Source organism: Tyto alba, unplaced genomic scaffold, assembly GCF_018691265.1.
Source record: "Tyto alba isolate M040663 unplaced genomic scaffold, T.alba_DEE_v4.0 Super-Scaffold_40, whole genome shotgun sequence".
Taxonomy (NCBI): Eukaryota; Metazoa; Chordata; class Aves; order Strigiformes; family Tytonidae; genus Tyto; species Tyto alba.
Genome location: NW_024881316.1, coordinates 21656281 through 21672193, shown reverse-complemented (window position 1 = coordinate 21672193; position 15913 = coordinate 21656281). Strand labels below are relative to the sequence as shown.

Here is a 15913-nt window from a genome sequence, read left to right as displayed (position 1 = left end):
AGCTTTTGGTTATCTTAGATATTACCTGAACCCAAATGCTATGTTACTGGGTGTTTAAGTACCTGGTTATGATTTGAGACTAGGCAATACCAGTTCCCAAAACTCATTGATCTTTCCAACTAAAAAACAAGTTTCAAAGCAAGAGAAAAAGAGAAACCTGAGGCAAAACTGGGAGAATATTCTCAATGGCAGAGTAAATACTTCTCATTGTTACCTTCAAATTGCACTAAATACATTTCTGCCATTCATCCTTCAGTAATTTTAAGTCATGAACAGCACCTACAAAACACTGATGTTAGTGATTTAACAGGGTCATTATCTCAAAGCAGGTCAGATTTAAGAATATCAGCCAAATCTTCATTATCTTATCAACAATCTTTTTATAAAAGCTATCATCAGAACACAATCAGGTTAACAAATGTAAGAGATTACTTTGTTGTGCTTATGTTCCTACTTTCTTTTTTTAAAATCTACTTCCTTGGTTTCCTTGCAAAAATTAAGACAACTCATTTAGAATACAAGATTCAAACTATATAACCTTTTGATTTAAATGATTAAAATAAAACCTACCACAGCAAGCAGATTGTGCTCTGCCATTTGCAAAGGGGTTAACAGAGTTTAGGAGGTACAAATATACCTTTTTTAGTAAAACATAAGAAGTTCCTTCAATTAGTGAGATTTTATGAAAACCTGACAAAGGCTTAATTATATGGCCATATTCCCAAATTAAAGAACTTATCTTTCTCTGTTCATATTAGAAATGTATTCTGAAGGAAAAAATATATTTACTGTAAATAAAATTAATCTCACAACTAAAACCATCTTGCCAATTAAGAGTTCTGAACTCTAGTGAATTTCTTTCATATACTTTAATTCAGTCAAGAATATTTTATATCTTCTGATTTTATAATTGGTATATGCTGGAAGCCAGTTACTGATGTCACACTTCTGTTTCTAGTGCCCAGAAACTGAAGAGATCTATTAATTTCACTTAATTTTCATACAATACTCACTAAATTTTATAACATAGGTGGAATATGTTAGGCAGTTAATTTTAAGTAATTACTCCATTTTCAACTGGCTGATGTCATTTGGCCTTCAGCCTTGCTCCTTAAAGAAGTAAAAATCTCCTATTACATCTTTCTATTTAAATAAGGAAAAAAATTGATGGTTAAGAAATACCAGCTCACACTTTCCTGTCAACTAGGACCTTGTATGAGTATTAATAATGCAGCATCTTTTTATCTCATCTACCTCTCAATTTTAGACTGGGTGGAGAGAGGAAATAGGGGAAATTTGGCTCCAGAAAGCTGTTCTGGAGCATTTATATCTCAACAAGTTCTTGTACAACACAAAGTCTGGTTGTTTTCTGAAGTTCAGTTCATTTATGTTCATATCCTTTTTTTGACACTGTTTGCAATTTTAACAGCTCAGAGTTCTATGAGCTAGAATCCTTCCTTTTGCCCATAGATAGAATACTTTAGATTTCTACTATTACTATGACCAACTACTGCTTTCTTTAAACTTCAGAGCTTCAAAAGAAATATGTAAACCCATAACTAGAATTCTTTCTAGAATTTTACCAATTACTTGAGAAAGATGTGAGTAGGAGCTGAAGGAGAGAACACAAAATCCAAATTTATCTTTATATTATATGTGTGATTTTGAATGGTCAAAAATACATGTGAATACCTAGTGCAGTTTTGCACAGATGAAGCAGTAATTTCTGTATACTCTGAACATTCTACACATTACAGAATCTGATCATCCAAGAGCCAGACTTCATCTCTGTGACTATTCATTTTAAGGTTTGAACATGTATTCTGAATTGCTTATGCTTCTGGTTTCTGCTTTTCATGTAATTTTTTTGAAAGAAAAAAGAAATTATTTTTTATTCTCACAAATATATCAAGATCTGTCTTGATTTTTATGCCAAATTTCCAAAGCATTTTCTCTTTATCCAGAAGCTGTGTTTTCACTTTAAAAAAAATGAGAAAAAATTAAGGGATACAACAGGATTTAAAGCTGTTCTTTTTCTGAATAGTTACTTCAACAAAGATCAATAGCATATTTTTTAAAATTTTATACTAGTGTTTCAAGGCTGCAGGGGGCACTGATGCATCGTATATCCACAGTACTGCAGAGCAAGAGTCAGACAGGATATGATTAAGCAGTCCTGCAGGTTACAGATACAGAAAACCTACATAAACTATTTATAATCAATTTAGATTTTGAGAAATTAGGTAATTGCAAAATATTTATATGAATTTTGGAGGGGGATTAATGTTTCTTTTACTGGTAAATATATTTGTTTTTCTGCTGCAATCAAGTAGTTGTAAGGATAAGATTGTTTTCTTAACTTCATAACCAAGGTCCCTTGAAGGATAATATATCTTTCTAGCATTGCATTACTAAATATTACAGATTTAAACAAACAATTGCCATTTCCTGTAGAAAATAAAATTTTACTTAGCAGCTCCCCAGAGAAGCCCATTTATTGGCTGTTGATAATAACTTGTTTATATATTAATCAGTCAATACAGATACTGTCTGCTTTACAGACTTATTTAAGGATGTATTACAGTAAGAAATTATTATATATTTTAAGGAAAAATTATATATTTTATCAGTTTGTTGAATATTTTCTATTTTAGGACCTAGAAATTATGACAGCTAAGATGTAGAGATTTCCTGATAATAAGAATATATGACATTTTATCACTCAGCAACATATGGTAGACATGCAACCTATGCCTGCCTTATATATTTTACATTCAGTACTACTATTTATCTTATTTATTCTTTAATTCCTTTATCCACATAATTCTTTTTTTTTTTTTTTTTTTTTATTTAATACAGTTTACATCAGATTTTCATCTGTTTATCTCAGATCTTCGTATTTCCTGCAGTTACAACAGTACTAAGCCTAATAAGTTATGGCTGTCTAGAGAATCCTTTCTAGAAAGATGCGCAGTGTAATTTTAACACGCAACACATGAAGAAGCTACTACTTCAGTTGATAGTTTATACCAATTATAATTATAATTACTGTTGCAGCTTTTTTGGTTTATTACCAGTTCAGATGTTCTGGTTACACCTTTTAGCCACTGATTCTAACATGCTGTTCTCTGCTGAGCTAAAGAAACTTCCCTGCCCAGTGTTTCTCCTCATTAAACATATATGCTACATTTCTATATGCTATAATTAGCTCAGCTGTATTTTAGAAAAACAAAACAAAACAAAAACAAAAAGCCCAAAGAGACTGAATTCCTAAAGTATCTTTCTGCATATATGTTTTTTTAAATATATCACCAATTTCTTTGAGGATTTTTTAATTATAATTTTAATCTTTTGTACTTTTTAAGTACTGCTCCATTTCACACCAGTACATGAAGAAATACCATACATCCAATATCACAATCGTGTACACAGAAATGAAATTATCTTCCTACTTTCTTGTTCACAGAGAAATCACATTTATCATTTCGATACAGAATCTTGCACTGAGTTGCTTGTCTACATTAACTAAAAATAAGTCTTCAGAACATTGTTCTTTTTGTGGTTTGGCCTGTTTAAAGAACTTCAAATATGAAGTTTTGTACAAAACTGATTTCAAAAAAGTTGCTACCTATTTCCTTTATTCAGGCTTTCCTTTTCTTGTAGTAATTAAACCTGCAAAGTATGAGCAATTTTAGACGAATTTTACTTTACTGCAAATACATCTTATGAAGTTAATTGCATATTAATATGTACAATTTTAATTTATATGTTCACAATATATACCACTACAATGGACATATTTTGGACATCAATAATTCAAGGGACTTTTAAAATAAAATCTATTTTTAAAACTTGTATTCTTTAATAATTTTTAGATCTGAAATGAACAGTATTAAAATGATTCTGCCAAAAGGAAGCTCAAACTATATTTTAATTGTAAAAAATGTTCAAAACCTTTTTCAAAAATTGAAAAATCATTTGTGATGGCTTATATTTTCCATAAAAACACACAAGATTTTACGATGCCGTTGATTGTTTCACTTTTAGCTTTGTTAAATGAGATTTTTACAAACCCACAAATATTTTATAAGTCATGAAGTGCTGTGGTCTATTCACTGACACAGCAAAGGACACAGAATGGATGCCAGCAGAGAGCTGCTAGTCAGAATAGAACGGAACTTCCTAATGTTTCTCTTGACATTCAGGCTGTTAGCAGTTGAAGACAACTCTTATAAGTTCTTATTACTTCTGCATCAAATTCAAAAGTGAATCTCAAAGATGACAAAAGTCAAAGTGAAAGTATTATACTGCTTCAAGCTTCCAGTAGGCAAATTATTCCTTTCAGTATGACTCTCATTCTTACATATTCTAATATGCCTGTCTTCACAATACAGCCTGGTACAATAACAAGAGCAACTACATCTCCATTATGAGGCACTCTCTGCACATAACTTGGAAGTCATGGAAACCTGCTTCAAAGTTTAATTATTTGTGAGTATGTAACAAAACATTTTTTTCTCTATTTCTAGGTTTCTGTAATTAGAATGACATCAAACACTTGCTCTAAAGGTACGTGTGACTCTAGTCCAACAAGAAAAGCATGAAAGATAATTTACTTTTACTATTCAATGGTTTTTAGACAATTCCTCCTGTTATATATTTGGCTTTTATGAACCACAGCTCATAATTAATTTAAGACTAGACATATAGGGAAATATTTTTAAAGCAGAATTCTGTCAAACTATTCATGCACCCACATGCAAGTTTTACACAGGCAGAACAAAACTGAGATTATATTTTTTTATTCTAAGAGAGTAGAAGAAAAGGTCTTTATTATTCACATACCTGTCTGGCTAGAAGCCCAAGTGATTATTTCAGGAAACTACTGAACCATACCACTTGATGACTTGTGTCACTAGATAATTTTTCTTACGCATTAAGGTAGAATTCCCAAAGAGTATTGCAATGGCTATGACACATGATATTATCAATGCTGTGAAAAATATACGCAGTGACATTTTAAGAACTTTGAAAAATGGCTTTAAATTTAGTTTTTACTTTGTGAATATGCTTTGGTTTTGTAGGAAAGTTTGGATGTTCTCAACTCAATACTTTTTTTTTTTTTTTTTTAATTCTAGTAAAACCCTTCTACTTTTATGTTTAGAGTATTATTTTGTTTTTAGGGGATGCTGTGCTGAAACCTGATATATTAAATTCCTTCATGAGAAAATGAGTCTTTCTCATAAATCCTAAAAATTTATTTTCTTGATACAATTTTTTTTCATGGTTTTGTATTTCAAAATCTAATCATGTTGAAGCACTGTTCTTGTTTGGATGACAGAATTTCTAGGTATAAAGCAATTTGGCAGAAGGTAATGAACATTACCATTAACCTAGACAAACCTAAAATGTTGTGGCAATGTGTAGGGTTCTGGAATGGTGATCTTTGATGTAAAGCAAAAAAAGAGATCCTCCTCATTTGATGGAGCTAAAAATATACATCTGAAATCCTGCACCTCTCCACCTAACAGATTACCATATAATCCACAGGTAAGAAGGCTGAAAGACTACAAAAAGGCTTTCAAGCTATCTTGGCAGCCCTCTAATTTTGATCACTCTTGATACTGAAGAAGCTCCAAGTACAGAGATCTCACCATGTTATCCTTTAGGTGGTAATGAGTCCCAGAATCTCTGAACCACTCCAAACTGGTCCACTGATCTCTCTCAGATCTTTAAGTCTCTTATCTCCTATGTAAGAACTTGTGATGAACTGCTGAACAGGTATCTGATACGACAATCTCTCTCAATTCCACATTTTAAGAATGTGCTGTGGATGGATACAGTGATTTTATACACTAATCACAGTTGTTTATGGTGTTTTGAATCTACCATACAATGTATAAAGAGGTCAAAGTAGATACGGATTATTTGTTGTAACAGAAGCCTTTAACACATATTTCTCCTTCCTAAGGTATTTATTTAACAAATTAAGTTATGTAATACAAGTGTTTTGATTAAAGCTTAGCACTTTATTTTACTGATGTATAAGGGGATCCATTTATATGCAGTGATTAAGTATTTGGGGTGAAAGAAGCTTTATAAATTCCATTAACACTTTTAGTAAACATATAAAGTAAAAACTACCAGTAACTAGGGATATTAAATATTATATAACTGAATTAAAACAGATACAAAGGTGTTATATGACTGCAGAATAATACTTTTCCAGCACTGGAATCTTTTCTATAGCACGAGACAAATACATTATAAAATAATGAAGTACACATGAACAGTGGTAGAAAGACACTAAAAAACCTATGAGTCTTATTCATAACAAAATGACCTTTCTGTGCAACCATGTCAGAGTGTTTTCCAAAATATTTACTTGAGATATAATTTATTTGTATTAACATACTGCCTCAGACGTATGCATTGGCATGCATACATTGACATATATATGTGCAAATGGCTCCTTGATAAAAACAGAAGAAAAAAAATTCATGGTATAAACACTTCTCTTATTAGCTTCCATGCATGTACCTGGCAATTCCATCAGAAATCAAGATCTCATTACAATTGTTCATTACAGATGCAATACTAGACAGTGACTGCCACTGAATTCTGTTGACAGAATTAATAAACAATCCTCTGTTGGTATAATGTACATGTCTAAAGTTACAGAAGGGTAAGTAAGGTCAAGATAAACATCACTGTAAATGATTATTAATCTTTTAGAAATAGATAGTTGCCCCAAGAAAGACTGGTGTTAGTTTTGTGGTATGCTGATGAGAGGCAACCTTTTCCAGAAATATGGAGAGAATTGTAATATTTACAAACAAATATTATCTCACCTGCATACATTTGACACATGGATTTGTCTAATATCCATCACAAAAGATTTCCACAGAATACTTCAAAAGATATAGCTAAAGGCTTACACAACAATGTACAGTGATTCTGAGGATTTATAACAGTAGGAAAAATTAGATCTGACACTTCTTTTTCTCTCTTTTTTTAACATTTAAGTCTGTATCACTGAGAAGTTATCATCTGAACAAGAATCACAAAAGAAGAAGAAAAGATAACAGAAAAATACCCAGAATTCATGTATGAAGAGGGTCCCAATACGGAGAGTGGCCCGAGTAACGACAATCACACCGATGCGGCTACATGTCGTCCCCCTTTATTGCCCGAATCGCTTGGTTATATACTTTGCACAGCAAGCACCCGCTGTTCACGCGCCCCATACCCCTTGATTATTGGTCATAAGCAACTTATCACGCACCCAAAGGGAAACTGTGATAGGCAAGCATCTTGCGGTTTGCTGCATACTTGTGCTTAGCTTAGCCAGATACATAGCTGAGAAAATTCCTCATTAACAGATACAGTTCCTCACAACACCGCCCTTCGAGGTCATTCTCATAACACAGGTGTTGTTAGCAGTCTGATCTCAGGCCTGGATTGTCCAAACCTTGCAACAAAATATCGTGGCCATTCTCTGTCAGAAATTCTACTACACATGTACACACAGAGAGTAGAAAGAAAATTTCACAAGACAGCAAAACTCACAAAGGAAAAGAAAACTTTACAAACAAATGTTGTTAAAGATGAGGGAAATCAAGAAGGGAAAATCAAGCAAAAAGGCTGAAAGTATATAAAAGCAACTCAGGCACTGGAAAATAACAAAGGGATAATTAGAAACAAACAGAAAAATTTATCAGACATCAAAACTAATAGATGAGAGAGTAAAAAGTAACAAAATAAATGAATACAGAAAAAGGCAAGACAGAGTTATCACTCTCTATGCTAAAGTTGCATAGAGTTGTTATTAACATAATATCAAGAATCATATATGTGGTGAATACAAATGAATGATATTTCTGAAGCTTTATTTTCAGTTCCGCACTTCAGAAACATTTAGTCCAATCTCTGTGTTAAGCACAGAAAACACAGAAAACCTGTTAAATAAAACTAAGTAGTGTCAGTATTGTTCATTTAATAATTTTCTTCTACACTGTTGAGGAGCACTAGATATATTTTTTGCTGTCTCAGAATTAAACACAGAAGTCCAAACTGTTAATGAAAAAATACAAACATAATCTATGCTGAGATGTAAGAATGTAACTTAAGTTTTGAATAATCTTTCTTTCACATATAACAGAAGCTCAATGCTTCTTATAGGATTTTGCATTTATTCATAAACTAAGATGTAAGTAAGCAAGAGAGCTTAAGTTTGGAACTCTGATTTCCCCTTCAAGTTTGAGCCAGCTTGTACATTTGACTGAATTTAAGTTTTTCAGCTCAGGGGGATTCATATGAAGAAACTTTTCAATCTTACCCAAATCTTCTATGTACTCTGATGATAAACTCTAACATATAGTATGCAACACCATAAGCACTTTTCCTTTTCCAGGTGGGGAATGGTAACTGTTTGACTTTCACAGCCATCTGAAAAATAACTTTCAGCAGACCCAACTTTCACCTTTTTTAAATATGCAGTTCATTCAAAAGAGAGAAACCAAAAACCTCAGATGCCTGATGTCAGATGCTCTGAGTTGTGATGTTTTATAATATTCTGAAAAAGGAGGAAGTTCCATAGAGGAAGAGACATGCTGAGAAATTTCACAGGAGACTGAATTTCACAAAGGTGTTAGGAGTCTGTTGGGATGTTTGTAAAAATATCACAGAAAACTACAGAATGGAAAGGGGAGTACTCACACATAAGGAAGGGGATTTAAAGCTTTTTGGAAAGTGGGTAAGTGAAGGGAAAGTGGAACTGAGGGCTTACTGAAAACAAGTAGAGATCTCCAAAATGCATTGCATAGCTCCTGAGAAAATTGCCATGCATTAGGAAACCCATCAGTCCTCTCAATGGAATGGAACTTGGGTAATGCACATTCAAGAGCCTCTTTCCTAAATGCAAATAGCAATCAGAGTCTTTGCTGAAATGAAGCTCAGTTTCAGCCTGAAAAAACATCTAAGATATATTAACAGCAAAATAAAATATTTTAAAAAATCAACCAAAAATATCTCCAATGGGCTGCAATGAAGAACTCAGTTTATTAGCTCCTGTTTGTGAGTGCAAATCAGTCTTATACATTTGCATTCATCAGTAAGACTCCTCTTAGGAAAACAATAAACAGCATTTTTCTGTTTCCTAGTTAGGAACTTTTTAAAAAAAGAACAAATCATGGCTTGGATAGATACATGTATATGAATACGCATAGGCGTATGTGCATGGATATCTATATGTATACGTATATATTTTATATATGTGTGTATGTTTGCAACCTCTGAATTTACTACATGCAGTAAACTCTTAAAAGAATATACAGCAGTCCTAGCTCCCAGACATTAAAACAGAAGTGAGCTGCAATAAACACCAGTTTTTAATACTGGGACCCAAAGCTTCATTTGTATCTGTCATCTGAAGTCTACCTGAAAGTGATAGTCATTTATCTATTCCAGTAACAGTTTCTGAAACACTTATAGGAGCTTTATATTGCATTAACACATCACAAGTATCTTATTTGCTTCAGAAGAAAGAAAAAATAAAAAAAAATTTAATTTCTTTCCAATTTTCTCTTCTACTGCTGTTGGCAGTTATATAATATCTTTCAAAATTGCCTATATATTCATAACTTTGAGACATCAATAGTTTAAACAGAATCATAAAATAAACTTTGACAAGATTTACATAAGTATATAATCTAGCATAATTCTAGAAAAGTACCTATTGGAATCTGACCTTTACTAATTGGTATGGTTGTATTATAACCTTTCCTGAAAGCAAAAGCTGCATGGCTTAAAGGACTTTTATGGCTGTACATCTGCTCTCAGAGAGGCAAGTTTAAATTCATTCTCTTGCCCATACCATGATTCTGCTATTTCCTATTCCACCTTGGTTACATCTTATGGCAGGAAGCTCTGACGGGCCCTCATTTCAATACCTCCCTCCTAGCTGTTCTCTCCTCCCTGTGGTATCATATGTTATAGCATATCTATGAACTCCAAGCTTAAACAGTGATGCATGTGATTAGCAGAAGGATCTGGGCCGTGACCTTACAGATTACTTAGTTAAAGTCTCATGATTGAAATGATTGAAACCTCAGTGCTTCTGAGCATGCACAGAAATCCTGCATCTTTCAGGTTGATCAGGATTATTGCAAGTTTTAAGGTCTTTAATCTTAACCAATTGCCCAGTGCTCCCTTTATCAATCATCATCTTGAATTTAAGCAGAATTTAACACCCGCTTCCAAAATTACATTAAAAGAATTTCCACGTTGCCCCCATCTCCCAGTTAGTTCTACTAAGTTAAAATAATTCTCCTTCTTTTGCATTGTATGATATTTGCAATATAAAATATGAATGCTAAAGGAACAAACACCATTCTTGCCCTATATATTTAGGGCATTTTAGACAGCAGATAGTCAGATATGTATGATAGTGAAATTAATGTTATGGCTTCAATTTTTAAATTTCTTAATTGCCCAAAATTTTTAAACAGTAACCTACACTGCATTAATCTCTCAGATAAGCAATATGGAGTATATAATATACTATGAAAGTTACTGAGTTGTCTTGAAGTAGTGATGCCAATAGTTTTGAAAAGGTTAATGAACTGTATCTAAAATTTGTTTTTGAAAGCTCTCTCTATTCCTTGAACATATTAGCTCATCCTTTTGGTATTTTAAAATTCAAATAGATCCAATTAAAAAAATGGCAGAACATATTTAAGTAAATTTCAAACCTATTAAAAATTCATAAGCTTAAAATTTACTCACAAGCCCATACACTTTAAGACGTTTCTGCATGTCTCCCTTTGGCTGACCTTTTACACCACAATAATGAAGTAATCCATGCTGCTGGGGAACTAAGAAGTAAAAACCCCAGCAAAGTAAATAAATGCCACTAGAATATAGCTAAATATGCAAAATCAGGGATATTCAAAATTATAAAAATTCTACAAATAGGTGATGATAAGTAGAAGGTCAATTAAAGAAAAATTACAGCAGCAAGAACAGACATAGTGCCACTGGATGATAAATACAGGGATGTGCTTAAAGGAAGGAATTGGATTTCTTTGTCTACACATTGTAGAGTGCTCTGTTACTGCCAGGAAGTTCCATCTGTAGAAATATTGCATCAAAAGAACCACATGAATTCTGCAAATGCAGTATAAGTACACCAGGCTTTCTAGTAATCACCAACTACTCGTATTTGCAATGTATATAATCCATTATTGCCTTATTTAAGCAGCTTTCTTCAATCACTTTCTCCTTCCTTCTCAAAACAAATCTCTTCCCAAGAAGCCTGTTTTGCAAGAAGAGAATGGCAGCTGGGCTTCCTAGATACTTTCTGGGAAGCAGGATTTATACGTAAGGACTGGTGACAGTCAAGATGCATGTGGGTTATACCTAAAGTGAAAAGCAAAGGATGATGTAAACTGCCATGTGTGGGCAGATATGAAATTCATGTGTGACATGGCAGGGAATGAGTAAGTAGAATGCTTTCCAGGCTTCCCTGTAGTCCACTCCTATGGGGCAGCCATGTCACTAAGGGAAATTCAGACTAATTTCAGTTCTGTTTCCCAGCTTTTCACTGACAGGAATAGCTGTGATTTGGACCAGCTCTGTGTGGATTGCATGGGGCTGGACACTGTTGGGCTCATCTTCAGCTTTCTGGAACAATGAGGGAGGTAAAAGAAACATGCTGTCCAGGATAGAGAATTGAGGAGGCCAATATCCTTCCAGCATTCTTTAATGTATACACTATTTCCACGGTTCATCTATACAAACTATCATGTCAGTTTGTTCACCTAATCAGTTGCATATACATGATAAGTATTTGCAAGAAACAGCCCTAGACTGTCGTCATTGAGTTCTGATTCAAATAAAGCAATCTTCAATATCTATATTATACCACATCAGCCATATTTCTACACTACTTCACTATGAAGGGAAATATCAGATTCAATATAAAATGTAATCAATCTTGGCATATAATTCTATAGATTATAATATAACAGATAATACAGCATTCTAAATTATTCAATTTAAAAAGAAACAAAGCTGAATTTGCTTATAAGCCTTCTCCTTCCTGTCTATATCCCCCTATATGATATACAGACAGACTGGACAAAGCAGATCTCCTTGGTCTTTTGGTTCTTGAAGGCTATTAGTTCTTAAATAAATTATTATATAAGATACTCAACAAGGACTGAAAAAACAATGCTGTCAAAAAGCCCAAGGATGTAGACACCTATCTTAGAGAAAGTATTATTTTAGAGAATGAAAAAAAAGCACAAAAGATGATAACAGTCCTGACTTTAAGTTATCCCTCTTTTATCTATTAGTTTAAAAAAATCATAGCTCCAACTTGCCTAGAATTTGGGACACCAAACCTCTAATGCTTGTTCAAAATGGAGAACAATTTCATAATCTAGTAACACGAAGAGACATCTGAAATAGTTTATATGTTTTTTGTTTTTTTTTTTTTCTTCCAATGTTTATTTGAATGTTTATTTGATTTCTAATATATAAATAGACCTTAAAGTCAATATGTTTTTCCCTAAGGTTTGGTTTTGTTTTTTTTTTTTTTTTTTTCTCCCCCTGAATTAAAGTCATGAAGTAGCTTCCTCACTTGCTTTCATCTCCATTAATTTCTCTTCTACACAGAGACATAGTCCCACAATGAGTATGTTCCCCCATTTTGGAGGAGACCACAGTTCTGTCTAGGAAAAATCTCCATGCGGAAAAGATAGAGAGGAGCCATCACTTCTTTCTTGTCCAGGGTTTGTCACAACAAAGGCCAGACTTCTGTATTTTGTACAGGATCTACACCTACAACTGTTTGTTAAACGCACTTAGAGAACATCTTCCAAACAAAATGCCTTGGGGAACTCAAATAGTACAAAGATTTATTTCTTCGTCAAATCTAAATAAGGAGATCACACTGATTTTCTGTTATAAATAGAAATGGTGGCAGGTCTGTGCAGGAGTAGCAAGCTGAACATTATGTTCAGAGTAAGCTTTACTGGCAACAGCTTAGATGCCTAGCCCATGAGGCAGGTGGTTGTTTAGATAATGGGTTTGATGTTTACATTCCTTTCATATTTTTGTGTGTGATGTGTATAACTTCATTAAGGGGCTAGTGGCAGAAGTGAGTTCAGAGTCCAGATCTCATGAATCTTTAATTAATGATATAGTGAGTTACCACTAGCTTTCTAACATGCTGTTTAAAAAAGCACACAAATATTAATTAACCTATTCTGTAAAATTTAGGGAAAAAAAATAAAGTGATATGTAAAAAGGCTTATACAAAATTCTCCTGGGATATAGGATATATGTTCTATGACTAAAATCCTCTGTTTGAAATATTTCATGATGTACAAATGTAATTCACCTCTAATTTATTTTGTTTTATACTTTTCCATGTTCAAACCTTACATAAGCCAGAATGGAATCCTAATCAACACAACTGTCTCTGTGTAGCCTTTTATTTCAAACAATACATGACCAACAGAAATGTGCATATGCAAAAATTAAACCAAATGGTTTTTTTTTATGTACTCAGAAACTGCTTTCCAGTATTTTTAATAATCTCATATATAGTAAACGTAGCAACTAGTCACCAGTATTTATTACAAGATTAGTGGAAATCCCAGAATTATGAGTAGAAAGACAATCAGAACCTCAGTCCTCTTCCTAGCTGTATTTTGTTTCAGATTATATTGCTTAGTACAGTATGTTTCAGCATTCAGTAGGTGAAAACTCACTCCAAATAAGCTGTCAAGCTTAATTGAACTACTCTGGAAAAAGCATCTTCCATAACAAAAATGCTTCAGAAGCGTAAAAGAAAGCACAATATCTCTATATGTAATAATTATTATTTTTTTTTTTTCTGTAGCCATAGTTGAAATTACCTAAAATGGTCACTCTATTTAAGGAAGAAAACAAAATCAACACAGTTTCTTCCAATTTCAAAAGACACAGAGGGTAGTTTACCTGCACATGTCAACATTATTTCTTCTCACAGCATTAGAGTAGTTGAAAGGTCCCACACTATTGATTTCTATGACTTGTATACAGCCAGTGAAATTGTAGACAGGTCTAGGTATCTACAAAAGAGAAAATGCACAGTTATTTCGCTTGTTGTTATTATGATCAGTTTTTTAAAATTATTAAGTTTCCACAAAAGATTTGTAACATAATTTAAAACTACTCATGAAGAACCCTCCTAGTCTCCATTTTTTTGCTGATGAAATCATATTAAAACATTTGAATGTGAAATGAAATTATAGCAAGATAAGCAATACTGACTTAAAAATAAACTCATAGAGTTTTGGACATACAGACAGCACAACAGGTATAGTGATACAGCAGCAAAAAGTGGACTTCTCTAATTTTAATCAGGTATTTAATTTTTATAGATGAGCACAGCTCATGGGGAAAGGTAAACAAGGAAGCTTTGAGAAGTCTGCTTTTAAGTTTACTACTTCTGGGCTCAAAATATATCTAGTACCATTAATCATGTTTCATAGGTACCTAAAGACCTACTAAAAACTGGAATCACTGTAGGGGCAATGAAAAAACACAGACCAATGAATTGTTGTGCATATCTCACCATCTAAACAAATAACACTGACACAATATGTTGACAGGTGTTATAGTATATAAACAAACAATGCAAAATATTGCAAATGGGTCTTTATGGACTGGACCAGAGGACTGGGAGAAGTTCCTGGTCACAACAGATCATGTGCACCTGTCCTTGGGGCCACATAAGAGGCAAAACTCAATAGTTTATATAATAAATTTCATGCCAAAATAAGAAAAAAGTACTGATAGGACTGTCCTTGAAGGTGAAAGTCTTTGACACATTTAAATGGGTCCCTGGGAGACTACTCAGGAAGAAAAGACAGTAACGGTGGAAGAAGGTATGACCTAAATGAATGCTGGTCATAAGACCATGGGAGGAGAAGCAAGTCTTGGCCTGGTCCCATTCCTAACACTGTTTATAAAGTCAGGTTTAGATACATGCAGGTTTAGACACTTGCAGAAACAAAAAAGAAAGTCATTGCAGTCATCATTTCATACAGGAGCACTACATAAAAATGAAGGAACTTTTAAAAATAAGTTCAAAGGAACATCCCAAAAGGTATAGAACATGCAGATAAATACTTGAAACAAGCTATAAGAGTTTCACATAAAATGTAAATAAACTACTAGAAAAAGAAAGACCTTAGACCCCCGCAAAAAAACAGAATATTTGAATAGTAAGGTAAAAAAAACCTATAATGTATAAAAAGATATCTTTTAAAAGTTGTCATGATCAAATGAAGGAAAATAGGAAGTGTCGTGGTTTGAGTCTGGTCAGCAGCTAAACACCACACAGCTGCTCACCCACTCTCCCCCACTTGGGAATGGGGAGGGAATCGGAGGGGAAAAGGGAGACTCATGTGTTGAGATAAAACAGTTTAATAACAATAATAGAATAATACGGTGACAGTATAAACAGGTAATGTACAATACAATTGCTCACCACTCGCCGACCGACACCCCACCTGTTCCCGGCTGGCGATCCCAAACACAAAGATGCTGCGACAACACTCCCAGAAGTGAAATCCCATGCCTTCCCGCCTACTCCTTCCTTTATATGGTGAGCATAACGTCACATGACATGGAATAGGGGCCAATCCGGGCCCAGCACTCCAGCTGTGCTCGGCCCTGCCCCCCCGCATGCCCACACACAGGCAGGGCAAGTGGAGCTGGAGAGTCCCTGAAATTTCAGTGTGCATCAGCACTCCTTCAACTACCAAAAATGAACATGAACTCTATTCCAGCCCGAACCAGGACACGAAGTTATATAAATGTTGGTAGTAAAAAACAAATAAAGCAGGCCAGGTAAAGA

The 15913-nt window shown here is 33.7% G+C and overlaps 1 protein-coding gene across 1 annotated transcript in view; it reads right to left on the bottom strand.

The window, feature by feature from the left end:
• Positions 1-15913, bottom strand: part of EYS (eyes shut homolog) — a 1055438-nt gene that overhangs the window by 244823 nt on the left and 794702 nt on the right. Inside the window, exon 37 of the mRNA XM_033002767.2 lies at positions 14008-14120. Within this exon, the coding sequence (XP_032858658.1) occupies positions 14008-14120 (113 nt within the window). The remainder of the gene's footprint in view (positions 1-14007; positions 14121-15913) is intronic.